The 19,781-nt window shown below is 34.4% G+C and overlaps 1 protein-coding gene across 2 annotated transcripts in view; it reads left to right on the top strand.

Annotated features, from left to right (window-relative positions):
- RGS18 (regulator of G protein signaling 18) overlaps positions 1-19,781 on the top strand; it is a 48,001-nt gene that overhangs the window by 12,028 nt on the left and 16,192 nt on the right. The window contains exons 2-4 of one of the 2 annotated variants that reach the window (XM_025401224.1): positions 9,205-9,447; positions 9,908-10,009; positions 11,062-11,123. In XM_025401224.1, coding sequence (XP_025257009.1) covers positions 9,329-9,447; positions 9,908-10,009; positions 11,062-11,123 — 283 coding nt within the window. In that variant the 5' untranslated portion in view covers positions 9,205-9,328. Of the gene's footprint in view, positions 1-9,165; positions 9,448-9,907; positions 10,010-11,061; positions 11,124-19,781 lie in introns of those variants that run through there. The other variant, XM_025401215.1, reaches the window with a different exon arrangement.

Genomic DNA, 19,781 nt, shown 5'->3' with positions numbered 1-19,781 from the left:
AATATTCCTGTGCTGCAGAGTGCTATATACTCCATTTACAAAAATGAATATGAAAAAAATTTCCCATAGCCAGAAGTTAGAATCAAGTACAATATAATATAGGTGATAAAATGATTGCAACAGAATCTGGCAATTGTTACGATAAAATTACATTGGATAAAGTGGGGTCCCGTGGATGGGGTGGTCAGTTTTGCCTAGCTAAGTCATAAATAGCTTTGAAAAGAAATAATGCTGCATAGTATTCCATGGTGTATATGTGCCACATTTTATTAATCCAGTCTGTCATTGATGGACATTTGGGTTGGTTCCAAGTCTTTGTTATTATGAATAGTGCCGCAATAAACATACCTGTGCACGTGTCTTTATAGCAGCATGATTTATAATCCTTTGGGTGTATACCCAGTAATGAGATGGCTGAGTCAAACTGTATTTCTAGTTCTAGATCCTTGAGAAAAAAAGGATGAGTTCATGTCCTTTGTAGGGACATGGATGAAGCTGGAAACCATCATTCTGAGCAGACTATCACAAGGACAGAAAAGCAAACACCACATGTTCTCACTCATTGGTGGGAATTCAACAATGAGAACACTTGGACACAGGAAGGGGAGCATCACACACTGGGGCCTGTCGTGGGATGGTAGGAGGGAGGAGGGATAGCATTAGGAGATACACCTAATGTAAATGATGAGTTAATGGGTGCAGCACACCAACATGGCACATGTATACATATGTAACAAATCTGCACGTTGTGCACATGTACCCTAGAACTTAAAGTATAAAAAAAAAAAAAAAAGAAAAAAAAAGAAAAGAAATAATGCAATGTCTAAGCTTAATATTTAAAGAGTAACCACTGTATCCAATGGACAAGAAGGTAAATCAATGGAGAACAAATGGGTTATTTTGTTAAAGTATATCTTTACAGGCAAAATCATGACTCCCTTGCAGATATTAAGTATTTAAAATTTTATTTGGGCCAGGAACGGTGGTTCACGCCTGTAATCCCAGCACTTTGGGAGGCCAAGGCGGGCGGATCACCTGAGGTCAGGATTTCGAGCCCAGCTTGGCCAACATAGTGAAACCCCACCTCTACCAAAAATACAAAAATTAGCGGGTGTGGTGTCAGGCGCCTGTAATTCCAGCTACTCGCGAGGCTAAGGCAGGAGAATCGCTTGAACCCAGGAGGCGGAGGTTTCAGTGAGCCAAGATTGCGCCATTGCACTTCAGCCTGGGCAACAAGAACGAAACTCCATCTCAAAAAATAAAATGAAATAACATAAAATTGTATTTAACTCACTAATTAATGAGAGAATCAGTAAGATGTTATAGCTAATTCGCCAGGCACGGTGGCTCACGACTGTAATCCCAGCACTTTGGGAGGCCGGGGCGGGCAGATCACTTGAGGTCAGGAGTTCAAGACCAGTCTGGCCAACATGGGGAAACCCTGTCTCTACTAAAAATACAAAAATTAGCTGAGCATGGTGGTGGGTGCCTTTAGTCCCAGCTACTCGGAGGTTGAGGCAGGAGAATCACTTGAACCCGGGAGGCGGAGGTTGTGGTGAGCCGAGATGGCACCACTGCACTACAGCCTGGCCACAGAGCAAGACTCTGTCACTCAGTCTAAAAAATAAAAATGAAAAAAGCATGCTCATTATTATTGGTGTTCAATGATTTATAGAACTATAGAATACCTAAACGACAATGAAAGGGGAAAATAACTTCAAAGGACATACTGGATAGGACACTCAGTAATCTTTTTTTCCCTTTCAAAGTATTTGAATAGTTTTTTCTGACAGCATAAAGACCAGGTGTTGCAAAGCAGCATGACCCATCCTAAGAAGGGTAAGAATGAGGAACAGCTGGAGTTAAAGTGATAGAAGGGATGAGGCGAGAAAAGAGGTTGAAAAGATGGTTAGGGGCCACATCAGGAAGCTGAGTGAAGCTTTTTATTTTGTTTGTCATTAGGGAATGAGCAGAGGCAAATCTGAATGACCCTGATGACCATTTCCTCTTCTTTAACTGTAGTTTAGGAAGAATTTTGCCTAACAGTTTGTGAAATAGCTCAGTAGAAGAATGTATTAGGTTGGTGCTAAAGTAATGACAAAAACCGCAATTTCTTTTGCACCAACTTAATAATGAACTCTGGAGTTCTCCCTTTCTTAATCCAGGACACTCTCGTTACACAGATGCTATCTATCCTTCTTTCCTTATAAATATTTTGAATGGATGAGATGAGGTCTCCCACCTATAGCCCTTTTACAATGTGTCATGCACACCTGTGCCCGTGACAAGTCTTTTATGCGGAATGATGCAAGTGTGAAAGAAAAAGTATGTGCTTTGCTGCTTCTCTGCCTGTGAGCTACCTTAAGAAATCATATTTAACATTTTCACTGTGTGATGTTAGGACTGTGTATGTCCCTTTCACCTTTGCATTACAGAAAGACAATGAATTTGTTTTTTGTTATATTTTATTCATTACTATTACTCTTAGTAGTAGTAGTATTTTTATTTTAACACGATCAGATTTATATTTTAAAAAGATATGGCCACGCGCAGTGACTCATGCCTGTAATCCCAGCACTTCGGGAGGCCAAGGTGGGCCGATCATTTGAGGTCGGGGGTTCAAGACCAGCCTGACCAACATGGTGAAACTCCATTGGGGTATTATAAATTTCAGAAGACAAGTGTGATCCAGGATTTGCAGTGTTGCTGCGTTAAAAAAAGAAAAAAAAGTTAAGTTACTATGATTGAGAATAGTTTGGGGATAACTGTGAAAAGGGAAACTTGGTTGGTTTCTGGTATACAAATTCTTTTCATATTATCTTACCTCATGCTCTTTATCAAATTTATTCTCAAAATAGCTAGTAAAATATTATGTTGATTTTGACTACTTGATAAGTATAGGAACATGGGTGTTTCCTACATAAAAACAAACATTCACACTTTCAGGCAGAACTCATTAGGCAATTAGTCCTTTATTTGTAAAGCTATATTTATTTGGTTCACAAGTTTATGATTTTTCACTTGATCCACAGAGACAATTCTATTTCCCTCTTATTTTAATCTGCTTCTCTTTCTTACAATTTATCTGTTGAAGAACTGTGCTGTAGCTGCCCCCAGGATCTGGATTCTGGTGATTGCATATTTATGGTGCAGTTCGACATGTTCTTCCATCTTCTGTCCTCTGTCATTTCTACTCATTGACAGCTGGGTCCAGAGAATGAATCAGACTTAAGTTTGGTCTTTTTAAAAACCTATAAGTTTAAAAAAAAACTTTTTATAGCAAGGCTATAAAAAGCACAAAATTTTGCCATGTCTTTATATGATCTTAACAACCATTGAATCACAATACCTAAGTTTAATCATTTGTTAGGGGTTAAAATGATGAGATTCTAATGTAATTATTTTATTTTTATTTTTATGTGTTTGTTAGAGTATTTTTATTAAAAAATTTATCTCATCTAGTATTTTGTTACCCATGATAGAGTTAATAAAAATTGCAGGCTACCTGCTTAATTTTTTCCCTTTCTTAAACAATTTTAATAACAATGGATTAGTTTCTATTGATAATCTGAAAGTAGGCAATTCTTTTTTAATATCATTATGAACTCATAGATATAAATAAGTTTGATCTGTTTAATCCGTTGCACTTATTAAAATTATTGCAGTTCAAATGGTGTCATCTTGGTTAGTAGAAAACCCACAAAATTCTTGAAGAATTTTAAATTGATCAGTCTTTGATGGCTTATTTGCTAACTGATATGACAATATTTGCTAGGCTCAACTTTGCTATGTCCTGTCTGAGACCTGGAATCAGCGATGTCTTCAGCAAACCTAGTTTTCTTGGAGTGAGAAGTGACATTTCAAGACCATAATCTAGGTCTCATTGCTATGGCATTAGTCACTGTTTCTAAGTATTTATAGTGGAAAAGACTAGAAAACATTTACAGGCAGGAATTATATATATCCTAGATCTGTCCACTATAAAAGATTAGAAACAATGACCAACACAGTAGCAATTTTCTGTTTACATTGATGCTTGCAATCAAATTTCCAAGACTAAAGTGCTTTTAACTAAACTATTCTCTATTGCATTTGCATGTCCCTTATTCTATATTAAGAATTCTTTTTTCTCAAGGACACAGAATATGATAATTAGAACTGCCACTAATTATTCATTTTTAAATTGTTTTTAGATTACTAGTACTAAAATTAAATAAATTAAACCAAATAAACTTTCTTGAAATCTACCTCATTCAAAAAAAACACAGAGAAATTAATTTCACATGAAAATAATAGAAATGTACAAAGGCCAATTTCTATGCAATGTTATAAGAGAATAAGGAACATAACTGTATAAATGTACACATACACAAAATATAAATCTGAAGCCTAGCCTCATTTAAGTTAGCCTTATTTTCTCCTAATGCCAAGGAAAAGAAGACAAGGATTCCAACTATTAATTTACTGTACTCAAGTTATAAACCAATGATATTAGGCTGGAAAATAAAGTTATGATAACTGAAAAAGGGTTGTTAAAATTAATAATATTTATAATAAATCTATTGAGACATATAGGAAAATTAATTTTAAAACTACGATAAATTTGTTGAACAGTAACAGTATTAATGGAATTCAGGTAACAGGGTATAATACTGTATATGCATATTATATATATGTTTAAAGATGACGATGATGATTATGATCAACTGACACATCCCTTCCTGCCATAAACAGCTTGAAAACTGTAAAAAGACACAATACACTGGTTTTTAGCCAGTGAAAATAAGAGATAGAAAACTCTCTCTATCTCTCTAAGAGACGCATAGAGAACTGTGATCCGTAACAGAAGAGAGCCAGAGACAGTAAGCCCCTGCCTTCCTTTCAAGACTGCAGTGCAGGGAAGGAACACAAATCTCAAATTTAGAATTTAGAAATTGAGAAGTTTATAGGGGTACTCCTTAAATAGAGCAAAAACACTCATTTGAGTTGAGGAAATAGTGATCTAAATTCAAGGAGAGTGAGAGGACTGAAATTTACAAGACAAATACTAGAAAAAGTCTAAAAATACTATATAAGAGTACTTTTGAGTCTAGCTGAATATCAAGCAGCTTAGATGAAAAACAAAACTGCATAAGTACTGACAAAGGATTCCTGCCAGGGATGTGGGTTAATTTACAGAGCTCATACCACGTTCAGGTACGTTTAAGTTCTTATCCTCCAAAGTAGAAAAACCTTATTGAACACCCTGGGAATGCATTAGAGATTTAAGAATCATTATGCCTTAGTAATTAAATCTACGGTAGATCCAGTATAACAAATTTAAACACAGGTCTTTAAGACAGAGGTGATACACAAATGATTGTTGGCCAAGAGCAACTTCATCATCATTAAATGGAGAATAAAAGAATCCTGAATATTTAACATCATAAAATTCAAAACGCCCAGCATCCAATAAAAAGTTACAAGAGATCTGAAGAAGCAGGAAAATACGCCATCATTAGCAGAAAAATCAGTCAATAATAGCAGATCCAGAATTACAGAGATGCATTTTTGGAACAGGCTTCAGAACAGCTATTATGAATATTTTTAAGTATTTGAATATAAAACCAACAATAGTATAATAAGGAAGGAAATGCAAACTATAAAAATGGAACTTATGTAGCTGAAATGAATATTTTACCGCACAAGTTTAACAGGAGACTAGCTATTGGAGAAGAAAAGATTAATGAACTTGAAGACATAGCAACTGAAGCTGTCTAACCTGAGAAAGAGACAGAAAAGAGGCTGAAACAATGGTCCTTAGTGACCAGAGGAACAGTGTTAAGGAGCCAAACATACTGTAACTGGAATATCTGAAGATAGGAGAAAGAGAAACAAAAAAAGGGACAACTAGTGCCTAAAAGTTTTCAACTGCTGTAAAAACTAAAGCCCACAAGACCAGGAAGCTCAACAAATTTCAAGTAGAAAAAACACCATTTCTATCTTAACCAAAGTTTTAAAAATAGTTATAAAAGCATTTGAAAAGTGGTCACAGGAGAAGAAAGACATATTAGAACATAGGAAACTGGCACTGATTTCTCAACAGAAATAATGGAGTTCAGAAGACAAAAGTGTAAGATCCTTTAAAGTCCTAAAGAAAAGAAAAATCATCCTAGGATTCTTTCTGGTGAAAATATCGTCCACCTGAAGATGGGGAAAAAGACACTTTTTTCATATGTTATATATTTGAAAATTGTTCATAAAATATTTTGTGTTCTCACCGTAAAACAATAAGTATGTGAGATAATACATATGTTAAATTGCTTGATTTAGCCACTTCATAATATAAACAAAACTTTTTTTTTCAGAAAATCAAAACTTGAATATATTTGTTGTTAGCACACCTGCACCACAGAAAATTTGAAGACAGGTCTTTATGCTAATGGAAAAGGATTCCAGGCCTGCACAAAGGAGTGAAGAGAGCTAGAAAAGGGAAACACATGGGTAGATACACGCACACACACACACACACACGCACAAAACCTTAACATTAAAAGTAAAAATGTTTAAATAATAACTGACCATGCCCAAAAGAATGATGTTTACTCACATACTTATTGTTTTACGGTGAGAATACAAAATATATTATTTTATAAGCAATTCTAAAATATGTAACATACGAAAAAATATACATATTAAAAAAAAAAATACATATATATATATATATATATATGTATTTTTTTTTTTTTTGAGACAGAGTCTCACTCTGTCACCCAGGCTGGCATGATCTCGGCTCACTGCAAGCTCCAACTCCCGGATTCAAGCAATTCTCTGCCTCAGCCACCCAAGTTGCTGGGATTACAGGTGCCTGCCACCATACCTAGACAATTTTTGTATTTTTAGTAGAAATGGGGTTTCATCATCTTGGCCAGGCTGTTCTTGAACTTCTGACCTCGTGATTCACCCACCTCAGCCTCCCAAAGTGCTGGGGTTACAGCCATGCGCCACTGCACCCGGCAACTTGTGCCCGTATTTTCACAATTTCTTTCTCCACAGTTCTATGAGCATTGTGTATAACACACTTCACACACAAATTTAACTTTTTTTTTTTTTTTTTTTGAGGCGGAGTCTCACTTCGTCGCCCAGACTGAAGTGCAGGGGCGCGATCTCAGCTCACTGCAAGGTCCGTCTCCTGGGTTCACGCCATTCTCCTGCCTATTCTCCTGTCTCAGCCTCCCTAGTAGCTGGGACTACAAGCGTCCGCCACCACTCCCGGCTAATTTGTTTGTGGTTTTTTTAGTAGAGACGGGGTTTCACCGTGTTAGCCAGGATGGTCTCAATCTCCTGACCTCGTGATCCACCCGCCTCAGCCTCTCAAAGTGCCGGGATTACAGGCGTGAGCCACCATGCCCAGCCAAATTTAACATATCGTATGAAAAATAAATATATTAATTTTACGTCTTTAACTTCTCTGAGTTAACAGTTAGGTTATAGTCCTAGTGACCGGCTGATGTCCATGCTCCTATGATTTTCTCTTGGTCTCATTCACCTTCACAGGATTAAACTGATATAAACATAGTGGATACTAACCATTACTAGGGCACAGCAGGGTGGAAGCATAATCTGCATTATCAGCATCCAGTTCCAGCATAAACTCGATGCAAAATGCCATCATACATAATATTTTTCAATTATCAGCCAAGTTGAGAGATTTAAAATATGCTCGAAGTACAAGTCATGGAATCAGGGGGTATACGTATAAATGTATACTAGATATTCTTTAAATTCATATAAATAAATGTTTTGAGCTTTTAGCAGGTATCCCCGATAAATTGTCTTGGTAAAGCAATACTTCAAAAAGACTGAAAATAAAATTTTCTTTTAGATTTGTATAACTTAGCTTTCAATATATACCATTTTAGATGAAAGCATTCACTACTGGAGATTAAAGATTCTTGGAAGGGCTAAAGAACATAGTAGGTGATCAAAGGCTCTGATAACTCCAGATTTTCCACTGGCCTGTCTCTGAAACTTTGTAAGATTAAATTACCTAATACCTGTGAACTTTGGTTTATTTTTCAATAAAATTTGAATTATGGACTATAACTGCATTTGTAAGACTTTTGGATTCTATTAAACAGTGAAAGAAGTGGAGGCTAAACCAATTTGAAGTTGTCGACATTTTTTTAAATAAAGACATTAGAAAACATAAAAACTACCATCTCTACTTAATCCATGTCATTATAAAGAACATTTTTACATTATAAGGAACATTTTAACAACAAAAGAGTCAGGACAGCAAATTCAAAATAGCAAAGTCCTTTATATCAAAGGAATTAAAATAAAGCTTTAAGAAAAAAACCTTTTCATATTATTTTTCTCCATTTCATCACAGACTGATAAAAATTTCAAAAATGTCTAAAATCATTCTATAGATCTGTGCTTAAAACATTTTTTATTTATTTGAGACAGAGTCTTGCTCTGTTGCCCAGGCTGGAGTGAAGTGGCCGGCATGATCTCAGCTCACTGCAACCTCTGCCTCCCAGGTTCAAGGGATTCTCGTGGTTCTGCCTCCTGAGTAGCTGGGACTATAGGTGCGCACCACCATGCCTCGGTAATTTTTTGTATTTTTAGTAGAGACGGGGTCTTACCATGTTGCCCAGGCTGGTCTTGAAACTCCTGAGCTCAGGCAGTCTGCTCACCTTTGCCTCCTAAAGTGCTAGGATTACAGGCATGAGTTACTGTGCCCGGCCCAACACTACTAAATTAAATGCTTTCTATGATCTTTTTTAACCATAAAATTCCGATCTATTGTCTTATTTTGTTACAATATGTTAAGCCAATGTGATTAACATTACATAATCTTATGTCAGTTAAATGTGATTTACTTAACTCATGTAACAACAGTAAGAAAAATACTTTTTTAAGAACTGGGGAAAATATCTCCTAGTGTTTGATATAATACTTTCTCATAACACATTTTAACACACAGTCCACACACTTAACTGTTTGAAAAGTTCCTGTGGGAAATGACAGTGTTTTTGAGTCTATTAAAGAACCATTCTGGTTGCGCAAACTTGAACGAGAAGTTGCACTGTGGTAATACTAGTCTTTATCTTGGAGACCAAGAGTCATTTTGCAAATTTGTGGTATCATTTCCCTAAACAACTTAGGACCAAACTGTACTTCATTTCCTCAGTTCTGCATTTCTGCAGAGGCAGAAAGAAACACAGCTCTTGTAAGAGTTGTGATAACTTTTTATTATACTATGTATACGTATGGAATAGCATTAACAAACGAACTAGAGAAGGATGTAATAAATTAGACATCTCTTCATTTTAGAGGGAAGATGGAAACAACATTGCTTTTCTTTTCTCAAATAAATATGTGTGAATCAAAAGAAAAAACTTTTTTCAAGTTAATACATGGTTCAGGAAAAGAAGAAACAAGCAAAGAAGCCAAAATCAGGTAAAATTATACAATTTTAAGTCAGTCTTATACTCTTAAAAGTATAATTGAGGTTGAAGATTCATTACCACTTGTTTTTGAACTATTGGGTGGAAAATATATTGATTGCATTGTTTTAATTGGGGAAAAAACACCTTTTTATTTCTTAGGTGTAAACAACTAACTGTGAAATCTAGTGTTCTCATTTAAAAAAAAAAAAAAAGTGTAACAATTTTAGCCACACAGAGGAACTAGTACAATCTTTATTGAAATATAATCTCAAATACTTGATTATCGGTGAACAAAAGGAGAAACATTTCCATATGTTAGCCTAATTCCTCCACAAATACAGTATTTAAGTGTGTGGGAGTGGGTTTGGGTAGGCGTGGGTATTCACCAATTACAACATTTTCTGGTAGTCAACAGAAGAGATTTTAACTGTCGTCTACATTGTCCTGACACGAAGGCCTCTTTATTACAGAGCTAAGGAAAAAAGAAATAGACTAAGTCTTCTTGTGCAGAAACCTGAGTTTCATGAAGACACCTGCTCCAGTAGATCTGGGCACTTGGCCAAAGAAACAAGGTGAATAAATTTTCAGTATTTTGAGGAACATTTTGCTGATTCTATCATTAAAGATTTAAGAAAAATGCAATTAGGGATTTCTGTTTTATTGAAAATTACATAGTAGTATAAGGAAAGTTAGAAATTTCATTTGAAGAGACTAGAAATATGTCATAAAATTAAACCACTTGAATTAAATCCCTTGCATTGAATAATCACGTGAACACTTAAAGCTGCTCTTTTAAAATTATATACCTGTCAGTTTTAAATGATATATTTTACTTCTTATAACCTGATAAAATGCTCATTAATTTAAGAGTTTTCACAATGCAATGTTGTCATAGTAGAGATCTATTCATCTCTTTCTTCAGTAGTTTGAAAAAACCCTCATTATAGCAAGTAAAGCACAAATAATGTCTTTTAATACTTAGCATTTATTTAATTCAAAAAGAAAATGCAAAAACCGTATAAACTAGTTTCATACAAATTCTTCCAAATTTGAGTATAATAAAAAAAATCCAAGAAAATATATTCAATTTTCCACATTATCAGCATCTCTAGAATATTTCTTGTAGTCAAATATCTTATATTTCTTATCCCTTTGACACTTTATTAGTCAAACTTCCTGTATCCGTTAAAAAAAATTTGCAGCCTAGTGTGGTTACAACTTCAAGGAAATTGCAGTATAATCTTTTTTTTTTTTAACTGAAAGATACTGTCACTTTAGTTTCTTCTACTTGCTGAATTTAAACAGATAGTAGACCTGATTTCTTTATATTTGTTCTCTGTGCCTTTTAACCTAACAAAGGATTCATTTTTAATTAAAAAATAAAACAACTCACATATCCGTGAGAAAAAAATTAATGTTATTTTAACACATTATTCAACAAATTCTAAACGAAAATTGAACAATGTTTTAAAAGTTTCTAATGTAAATACAAGTTTCCTTATATTATCATCAAAGGAGAAACTGTGAAATAAAATTGAAAAGAGCAGTACAATAGCATGTTAGAACAGATTCATAAACAGACTTTCTGCACACTCCATTATAAAACATTTTGTTTCTTGTACAGAGTCTCCCCTGAAGAGGCAGTGAAATGGGGTGAATCATTTGACAAACTGCTTTCCCATAGAGGTTAGTGGTACTTTCACCAAATACTTTATTGCTTAATGGAAAATGACACAAACTGTGCATGTAATTATATGAAACAATGTCACAAAATTTTTGTCTGATTGTTAATTTTCAATAATTCAATTTTCTGATCAACAGAAGTAACTAAATAATAGAAAATTCAAATAATGGAAAATTTTAAGGTTCTCTTTTTGTTTAGAATTACCTACTGTGGATGAAATATTAGTTATTTATACTGTAGCTAGTTTCAATTTTTAAATGTTTCCGATTTTTGAATGAAACCCTCGGTTTCATTAAATTCATGATTAACAAACTATTCATGTTAGTTTCATTGTTCAGGGATTAAAAATATAAAGTAGTTCTTTTGATGGACATTCAGGAAACCCACAAAAACACAGCTTTAAAAAATTTTATAAATTCTTCATTCTGTACTTCACATCAATTGTCTACTTTTAAAGCAAAATTTTGTAGAAATGCTGAGAATCGAGTGTGTATTTAAGGTGGAGCTTTGTCTATGAGATGGAGGGTGAGGACAAGCATCAAGACTTCATTTGACTCTGGAACACTATGATAATATAGCATGGCTTAGGAGGCAGGCCCCCTGGACTGTCACTCTTTAGGATCAATTTACATAAGGTAGCAAATGAGTGAACTTTGTTATCTTTATTCATTCTATGTTTTCTTTCAGATAGAAAGACTGAACTGAGCAGGTGATGTGGCTAGGCAATCACAGATTTATTATTCTCCGCCCTGAACTTGTCAGAGTCTGCTAAAAAAACAGCAATGCTTTATCATTGACAAACATCCACCTCAAGCCCAGAGCTTTTGTCTTTTTGTACCTTCAACTTGTCCAGTTTCTTACCTTAGTCTTTGTCTAAAATACAATCATTTCCCAGTTCTTCCAAGACCCTTCCAAGATGAGGTTAGCCAGACTACTCTAACTACTCCTTGTAACATTGCCCGTGCCTTTCACAATTTTAAGGTGTCTACTGGAAGAAAGGATTCCTGTTGCCAGATCAGTTGGGAGTGGAATATCTGTATTTCAGCCTCAAATACTGTGCTCCATTTAATGTAACAACAACTTTTCTTTTCTGACGTAATTTTTTTTTTGTTTTGTTCCCTTCCTTAATTGTTCAACTCTTTATAAGGTCTTGGTGACCTTTTCATGTTCTCCTGAATTTAATGATATAAAAATTCTGTATCAGTAGATGATACCTGAAAACGTTCCCTCTGCCAATGAAAGCAGATGTCTGCCTCTGACTTGTAATATTTATAGGTAGAGAAATCAAGGCTTAAACTTAGGTAAGGATGTGATCAATGAGAATGGAGAGTAGTGATAAGAAAGTTCGTGCTGACACAGTTTAACATTTATTCCTTGTATTTCACTCTAATGCTAGCTACTATCACTTCCTATTTTTGGGAAAAGTAACTTTAACAGCCTTCTTCAACTTCTGTATTCACTTGTCTTCATTTCCAGTATACAATTCTTTTGGTGTTTTTTGTTTGTTTTGTTTTCTTTTTTGTTTTTTTTTTTGGTTTGTTTGTTTTGTTCTGTTTTTGTTTTTTGAGACAAGAGTCTTGCTCTGTAGCCTAGGCTGGAGTGCACTGGCATGATCTTGGCTCATTGCAACCTCCACCTCTTGGGTTCAAGGGATTCTCCTGCCTCAGCCTCTGCAGTAGCTGAGATTACAGGCATGCGCCACCACACCTGGCTAATTTTTGTATTTTTAGCATGCTGGTCTCGAACACCTGACCTCAAGTGATCCACCCATCTAGGCCTCCTAAAGTGCTGGGATTACAGGTGTGAGCCATTGTGCCCAGCCTCCATATACAACAATTTCTAAACTGTTGTTAAAATTCTTGCCAAATCTATGTCAAACTTCCCCCGTACTCACTTTCTTGCTCCCACTGTCTTGGTTCAGTTTCAGATATGTTCTTTATAGATTAATTACAATAACTGGTGTGAAACTTGCTTCCATAATTCATGTCCCCAAATGTGTTTATTTTAAAATCTCCTCTTACATTCAACATTCTGGTACCACACTGCCCTTTAGACTCTTCACCAGTCAGAGACGGAGAAAACAAAACAAAACAACAAAAACAAATAGGACTGGGATTAATTTCTTTATAACGTAAGTATTTATTAGAAGGAAACATATGTCTTTTCATCTGTGGATTCCGAAACTTAGCACATCCCCTGGAAAATAATAGAACTGAATTTATTTCTAGAAGTTAGTCCAGAATTCCAGTGAAATTTGAGTTTTAGGTTTCTCCTAAAACATAAATGGTTGTATAATCTTAGTTAAGCTTCCTAATCACTCTGACTTTTAGCTTCCTCGACTGTAAATGAAGATAATGTTTTTAGCTCCAACAGAAATAGATTCCTGTCAGGATTAAATGAGATGATGAATAAGAAGCCAATAAATTTTGGACACTACATGAATGCCAATGATAACTGCTATTATAAAAAATAATAATTACTAACCAGCTTAATAATCTTTTTTTCTGTTTCCAGTCTACTTACAACTGGATGATGATCAATTAGAGGGTTAAAATTTCAATTTTTCAATTGACAATAACATATAGACAGGATTGTTTTCACTTAATAAATTGGTATATAATAATTTCATCATAGTTTCATTACTCATTCAAAGCATAGAAAGATTTAGCAGGGTAATTAGTCCTACAGAAAATCCTCATCTAGCATTCGGTAATCTTTCTTCTTTAAAAGTGGTAAAAAGCAAAAGGACAAAATCGAATCTGCTACTCTCTCTTTTCTCTACTGGTAATATTAAAGAGCGGCAAACTATCTGTAATTTAAATTAAGAAGAGACACATTTAAAGAAATCAGCACTAACCCACTGGATATTACCACCTGTCATGATTACAACGCTAAATATATTACATTGAATTCACAAAATTTATACTACCAGTATTATTTTACTCAATCTTTCCTAATCCAATTATTTTTTATTACAATGCTTATAATAATATTAAATTATAAAGCTTAAAATAGTCACGTGAAACAAGTCTTTTGGTTGCAATTGTTAAATTCAGTTTATTTCTATTTACTTGACTCTAGGAGAAGAGTGCGTGTGTGTGTGTGTGTGTGTGTGTGTGTATTTAAAGAGAAAGATCCTACACACACACACACACACTTCAAGAAAGACTTTGCTCTATCAAATTTTACAAAATTTTCTTTTATAAAATGCTATAAAATGCATACTTTTCTCAAATTCTGTATATCTATTAAAAGGAAACAAAATTTATTCAGTTTAGTCAAATGGGAAATGAAGTGATAAATCAAACCAAATACAATGGAAATTTGGGTGTTCAGTTTGACAAAAACAGTTAATACTAGAACCATCATAAACTGATTATTAGCAGTTTTAGGAATGAAACCACAGGATAGATGGTTTTTACCCTAGATTTTAGAGGATTAATCAAAATTCACTAGCTGAACAAGGAGAGGAGACCATCCATGCAGAGAATCAGTATAGGAATGGGGTGTTAAACAATGTAATTTAGTTAGGGAATTAAAACCAAAATAACTCTCTACTGAAAAATACAATTTGAAAAGGGATGGTAGCTTAGGGAGACAGTATATCCATGAGACCAAAACAGAAACGTCACCGATTTTTGATCTATTCCACAGAAATCAAATGATTGAGAAGGTGTTCTGATAATCCTATTTTATTCAAATTTTTGTCACATAGTTTAACTCTTTTAAAATTAAAAAAATGAACAAAGTATAAACTTCAGTTAAAAATTATGTATCAGTGTTGGTTCAGTAATTGCAACAAATGTCCCATACCAACGTAAGATGTTAATAACAGGGGGAAATTGAATAGGGGGCATATTACCTTCTTCTAAATCTGTACTACATTCTGTACTACCTTCTGCAAAATATTTCTGTAAATCCAAATCTATTGTAGAATAAAATACTTTAGAAAATGATCTCAAGAATGTCATATAGTACATTTTAACACAATGAAGTCCATCAATAATTTAAATTCTGTTTCTTATTTGGTTCAATGGAGCTATAAGTCTGTATTTTTTCTGCTATTTCTATTTATTGTCAAATTTGTCTGAAGTCTCAAAATGAAAAATAAAAATTTGTAGTTTAATACTACATATATATAAACCAGTAATTTCTAAGGGCTATTTAAATTTAAAAAGTAGTAATAAATCAAAAATGAAATATCAAACTATATCTGTCATTCATAATCATAAATTTTTAATTTAGTTTTATCAATCTTCTCACTTGATTGGCTTTATAAAAGTTAATTTTATCAATTTGAACTTATAAAATCAATTGATGCCAATAAAATATAGAGGTATATGATACACACATATGTGTTTTTATTTGTTTACATATATGTATATGGTTCTGTGTAAGGCACCCTTGAAAGTAAAATGACACTGCTGTATAATATGTAACTTCTAAAATAACTCGCTAAATAGTTTTTAAAATATTATATAGAACTTTCAGTATATCATGTAGGCTTTAGAAGATCACTAAAAGAGATCAAATAGATGTATGCAATAATTCAATTGGCAAAAGAAAAGGTAATTCCTGAGATAAAGGCCAGGAAACGCTTAGAGTACTAAGAGATTTTGACATGATCTGGAAAAGCAGTAAGTTTACTTTGAGGCAAAGAGTAATAAACACATTATATAATTAAGTTGGGAACAAACTTGGGAAGCCTTTGTTTGTTAAAAAGATTACTCTGAAGGTTAGAAAGGTAAAATTCCATGCATGTAATATGGACTACCTACAAAGTTGTTATATAAAAGCTAAACTCAAAGTAAGGACCCTCTTAGGAAAAAAAAAATGGAGAAACTTATTGACTTAATCAATGTGTATGTATGTTATAGAGTGACAAGATGAAGGAATAGGAAACAAAAAAGGATGAGCCAAAGATTTTTATATTTCATTTTTATTGTAATAGGAAGATAATGATGCCTGTAATACATGCAAAACAGAGGAGAATGAATGAGACTTGTAAAAAGAGAAGAGAGTTTGAACTTTTTTTTTTTTTTTTTTTTTGAGAGAGTCTCGCTCTGTCGCCCAGGCTGGAGTGCCGCGGCGCGATCTCGGCTCACTGCAAGCTCTGCCTCCCAGGTTCACGCCATTCTCCCGCCTCAGCCTCCCGGGTAGCAGGGAATACAGGTGTCCGCCACCACGCCACGCTAATTTTTTGTATTTTTATTAGAGCTGGGGTTTCACCGTGTTAGCCAGGATGGTCTCGATCTCCTGACCTCATGATCCGCCCGCCTCAGCCTCCCAAAGTGCTGGGATTACAGGCATGAGCCACCGCGCCCGGCCTTGAAAATTTTTTCTCAGCCCTAAACCTTATCAAAAGTTTTGCAGGCTTTTGTAAGTGCACACCTAGAATATGGAAGGCTGACTTATGGAAAGATGTTCTAACCAGCTCACATTGTTGATAAGTGCTTCTCTGAATGAAAATGTTATATCACATGAGGGGAATTTCAATCAATTAGAAAATCTTTCCACTACCACATAACTGTTCCTCTTCCGTGTGTACCCTTTTATCCAGTCATTGCTAAAAACTACAATAGTTTTAACCTTTTTATTAATAACTATTTACTTGAACTTTTTACACTCCGAATTGTGGTTCTAAGTAATTTCTGAAAATAATTTGTAACATGTAGGATGGAAGTAGAATATGTAAGTCATTGCACATCCTGGATTTAAAAATACAAACTGACTATACTTTGGAAAATACGTATTGCTAAGTTTGAGTAAAAACTAGAAGGAAATGTGTACTTCACTTTTGGGAAAGGAAATGAGTACTTTTTCTTACACTTTTTACCTTGTGGCTTTTCAAGTTACAGTTCCTAATTTTTGGTTACCAATTTTCTGCAAGATAAAGAATTCCAGTGCTCTAAAAATTTAAATTTCTGACTCAAGCTAAACCATAACGAGCACTCAACTTTTTTTTTTTTTTTTTTTCTCTTTGAGATTGAATCTCACCCTGTCACCCAGGCTGGAGTGCAATGACGCAATCTCAGGTTACGGCAACCTCTGCCTCCCAGGTTCAAGCTATTCTCCTGCCTCAGCCTCCCGAATAGCTGGAATTACAGGCGCCCACCACCATACCTGGCTAATTTTTTGTATCTTTAGTAGAGTCGGGGTTTCCCCATGTTGTCCAGGCTGGTCTCGAACTCCTGACCTCGTGATCTGCCTGCCTTGACCTCCCAAAGTGCTGCAATTACAGGCGTGAGCCACCATGCCTGGCCAACAAGCACTCAACTTCTTAATTTATCTAAAGATTAAAAATAAATAAAATTCAGTCCAAATTATAACGGATCACATAAACCATTCATTATGGCAAAAGAAACCACATTCTATGGCAAATCAGACCTACAAAGTCTAATGTTACAGAAGAAACAATGCAACTTAGTACCTCGGATATTATACGGTACTTGGGTTTCCAACTTCAGATTTTCTTGACTTTTTGTTTCATTTGGTTTCTTGGCATCAGAAAAATACTCCAACAGATGCCAGAGTTTCAATTTAGAAACATGCAATTACAAGCATTTCATATTTGTATGACACATTGAGCCAGCTTCTTCCAGTGTGAATTCTAATCCCAGGTTCTATCAAGCACTTTTGGCAGCTGCATTCACCACTGCCGCCTTCTAAAGGACTGTTTAGTAAGTTACTGCCTCTGTATGAGAAATGGTTCCATTGTGAACTGACTTAATGCAGCTGCCCAAAGTACGTAAGAGAAACAGGAAGTAACTAACGTGCTGGGATAATCTTTCACAGCATTGCACATTACTTTTTAAAAAGTTATTTACCTAAAATGTTAATTAATAAACTTCTTTCTCATCCATCCTTTATTCATTTCTTGAATTCGTATTTTTCCTTTACTATTATATTCATATTATGCCAACAAAATCCATTCACTTTAGTTAATGCATCGTGAGCACTCGGAACATACATAGCACTTTTCTTGATATTAGTACGCTGACTTCACTTTGAGTATCTGTATCAAGCACAAGACTAACCATGGTAACAAAGGGCTTTTGCATAATATTTCAGAGCACAGCAGATGGCACAGAGTCGACACTCATGCTTGTGAATTAGTGAAGGACTCTATTTGAAATAATGTTTATGTTATTTTCTGGAAGACCTCTATTTGAATTTTATGCAAGCTGATTTTCCTCTGCTACTTTGGACAGAATAAGTCACTCTTTTAATTGTCCTTCCTCAGTCCTTGGTTCATACATGCCTGTCTTGCCTATTAATCTCCATATTCCTCAACAGTAGGGACTTTTTCTTTATGGCAGTTTACTTGTAAAGGTCCTGTAATTTTAAATAAGATGAACCTGGGTTCAAGAACTTGCACTACCTTTTACCATCTGTAAGATTTAATGCAAGTTAACTCTCTGAACGTCAACTTCTTCATCTATAAACATGAGTACAAGACTTACTCCATAGGGCTGATGTGAAAATTAAATGGAATTGTGCCAATAAAAAGCCTATAGCATGTGCTAAGACCTTAATGAACACTCAAAACTCCTAGCTTGTGTAAATACTGTTTAAATATATAACACAGTTCTCAGGTTCAGACTAAGTTTTTTTTTTTTTTTAAATCAGTAATTAAAAGGTAGGTTAAAAAGTTATTTTAATAAATAACAATTTCAGCTATCTGGCTTCTTGGCATTTTCTTTTAGCTGACAGTACAAAAAATTTATTATAATTCTGATTTGTTAATTATAGAAGTAATGGTCATATTCTTCTGAAATCATGAAGATTATTTAGTAACTCACCTTAGGAATAATTTGATATTTAAAAACTGATCAATCCATGTTTATGCATAACATACGGCTAGAGAGCAATAGATTAAAATTGAAAACGTTTATGCCTTCACTGGGTCAGTGCAACTCTAATAAAACATACTTTCTTTCCTCTTTGGAAATATGACCTTGAAACAGGTTGTTCTTTCCTTGTAATGTAACTGGCATTTTATTGTGCAAACTTTGCCTTAATTTCCATTTGAATAGTAACTGAGGAACAAGGAAGGACAAGATAAAAATGCCTCTTATTGTGAAATGGGGAAAGGCAGGACTCTATCATAAACAAACAGATCAATAACACCCAATGGTATGCTTTTTAATATCAGCAGAGGGCACATTTCCATATGACTACTTTTTGCTTTCTTTTTAATTAGGATTACCTGAAAATCTTCTCACAATTATTTTGCTATCCTGCTTCCAGTTATTTCTTAATATCTAGCCAAGAAATTCTCTTCAGAAATCTACTTTATAGCAACTCGCAAGCAAAGCATACTAAGATACTGACCCTGCAATAAGAAATAAGACATTTTAGAATTATATTTAAAAACTTAGAAAGAATCTGCCGGTTCTGAAGATAGTTATCAGATAAATTAAGAGAATGTTTTTTAGAGTTAAGTCTAGTAAAAAATGGATATTAATTTAGAAAAAGGACAAATACTTTAGCAACTTGAAAGATTAAGTAAGTATAGGTAGTAAATAGCTGGTTTCCATTATCTTAAATTTATTCATCAAGGGGAAAGTTCTCAAGAAGAATTTGTGTTAAGTAGTTCTGGGCAGAGGCTAAGGCTAACTGCCTAAAGTTTAGTTCAGGTCAGTTAGTGCATAAATTAT

This window comes from Theropithecus gelada, chromosome 1, assembly GCF_003255815.1.
Source record: "Theropithecus gelada isolate Dixy chromosome 1, Tgel_1.0, whole genome shotgun sequence".
NCBI classification, from domain to species: Eukaryota; Metazoa; Chordata; class Mammalia; order Primates; family Cercopithecidae; genus Theropithecus; species Theropithecus gelada.
This window is presented reverse-complemented; position numbering and strand designations above follow the sequence as displayed.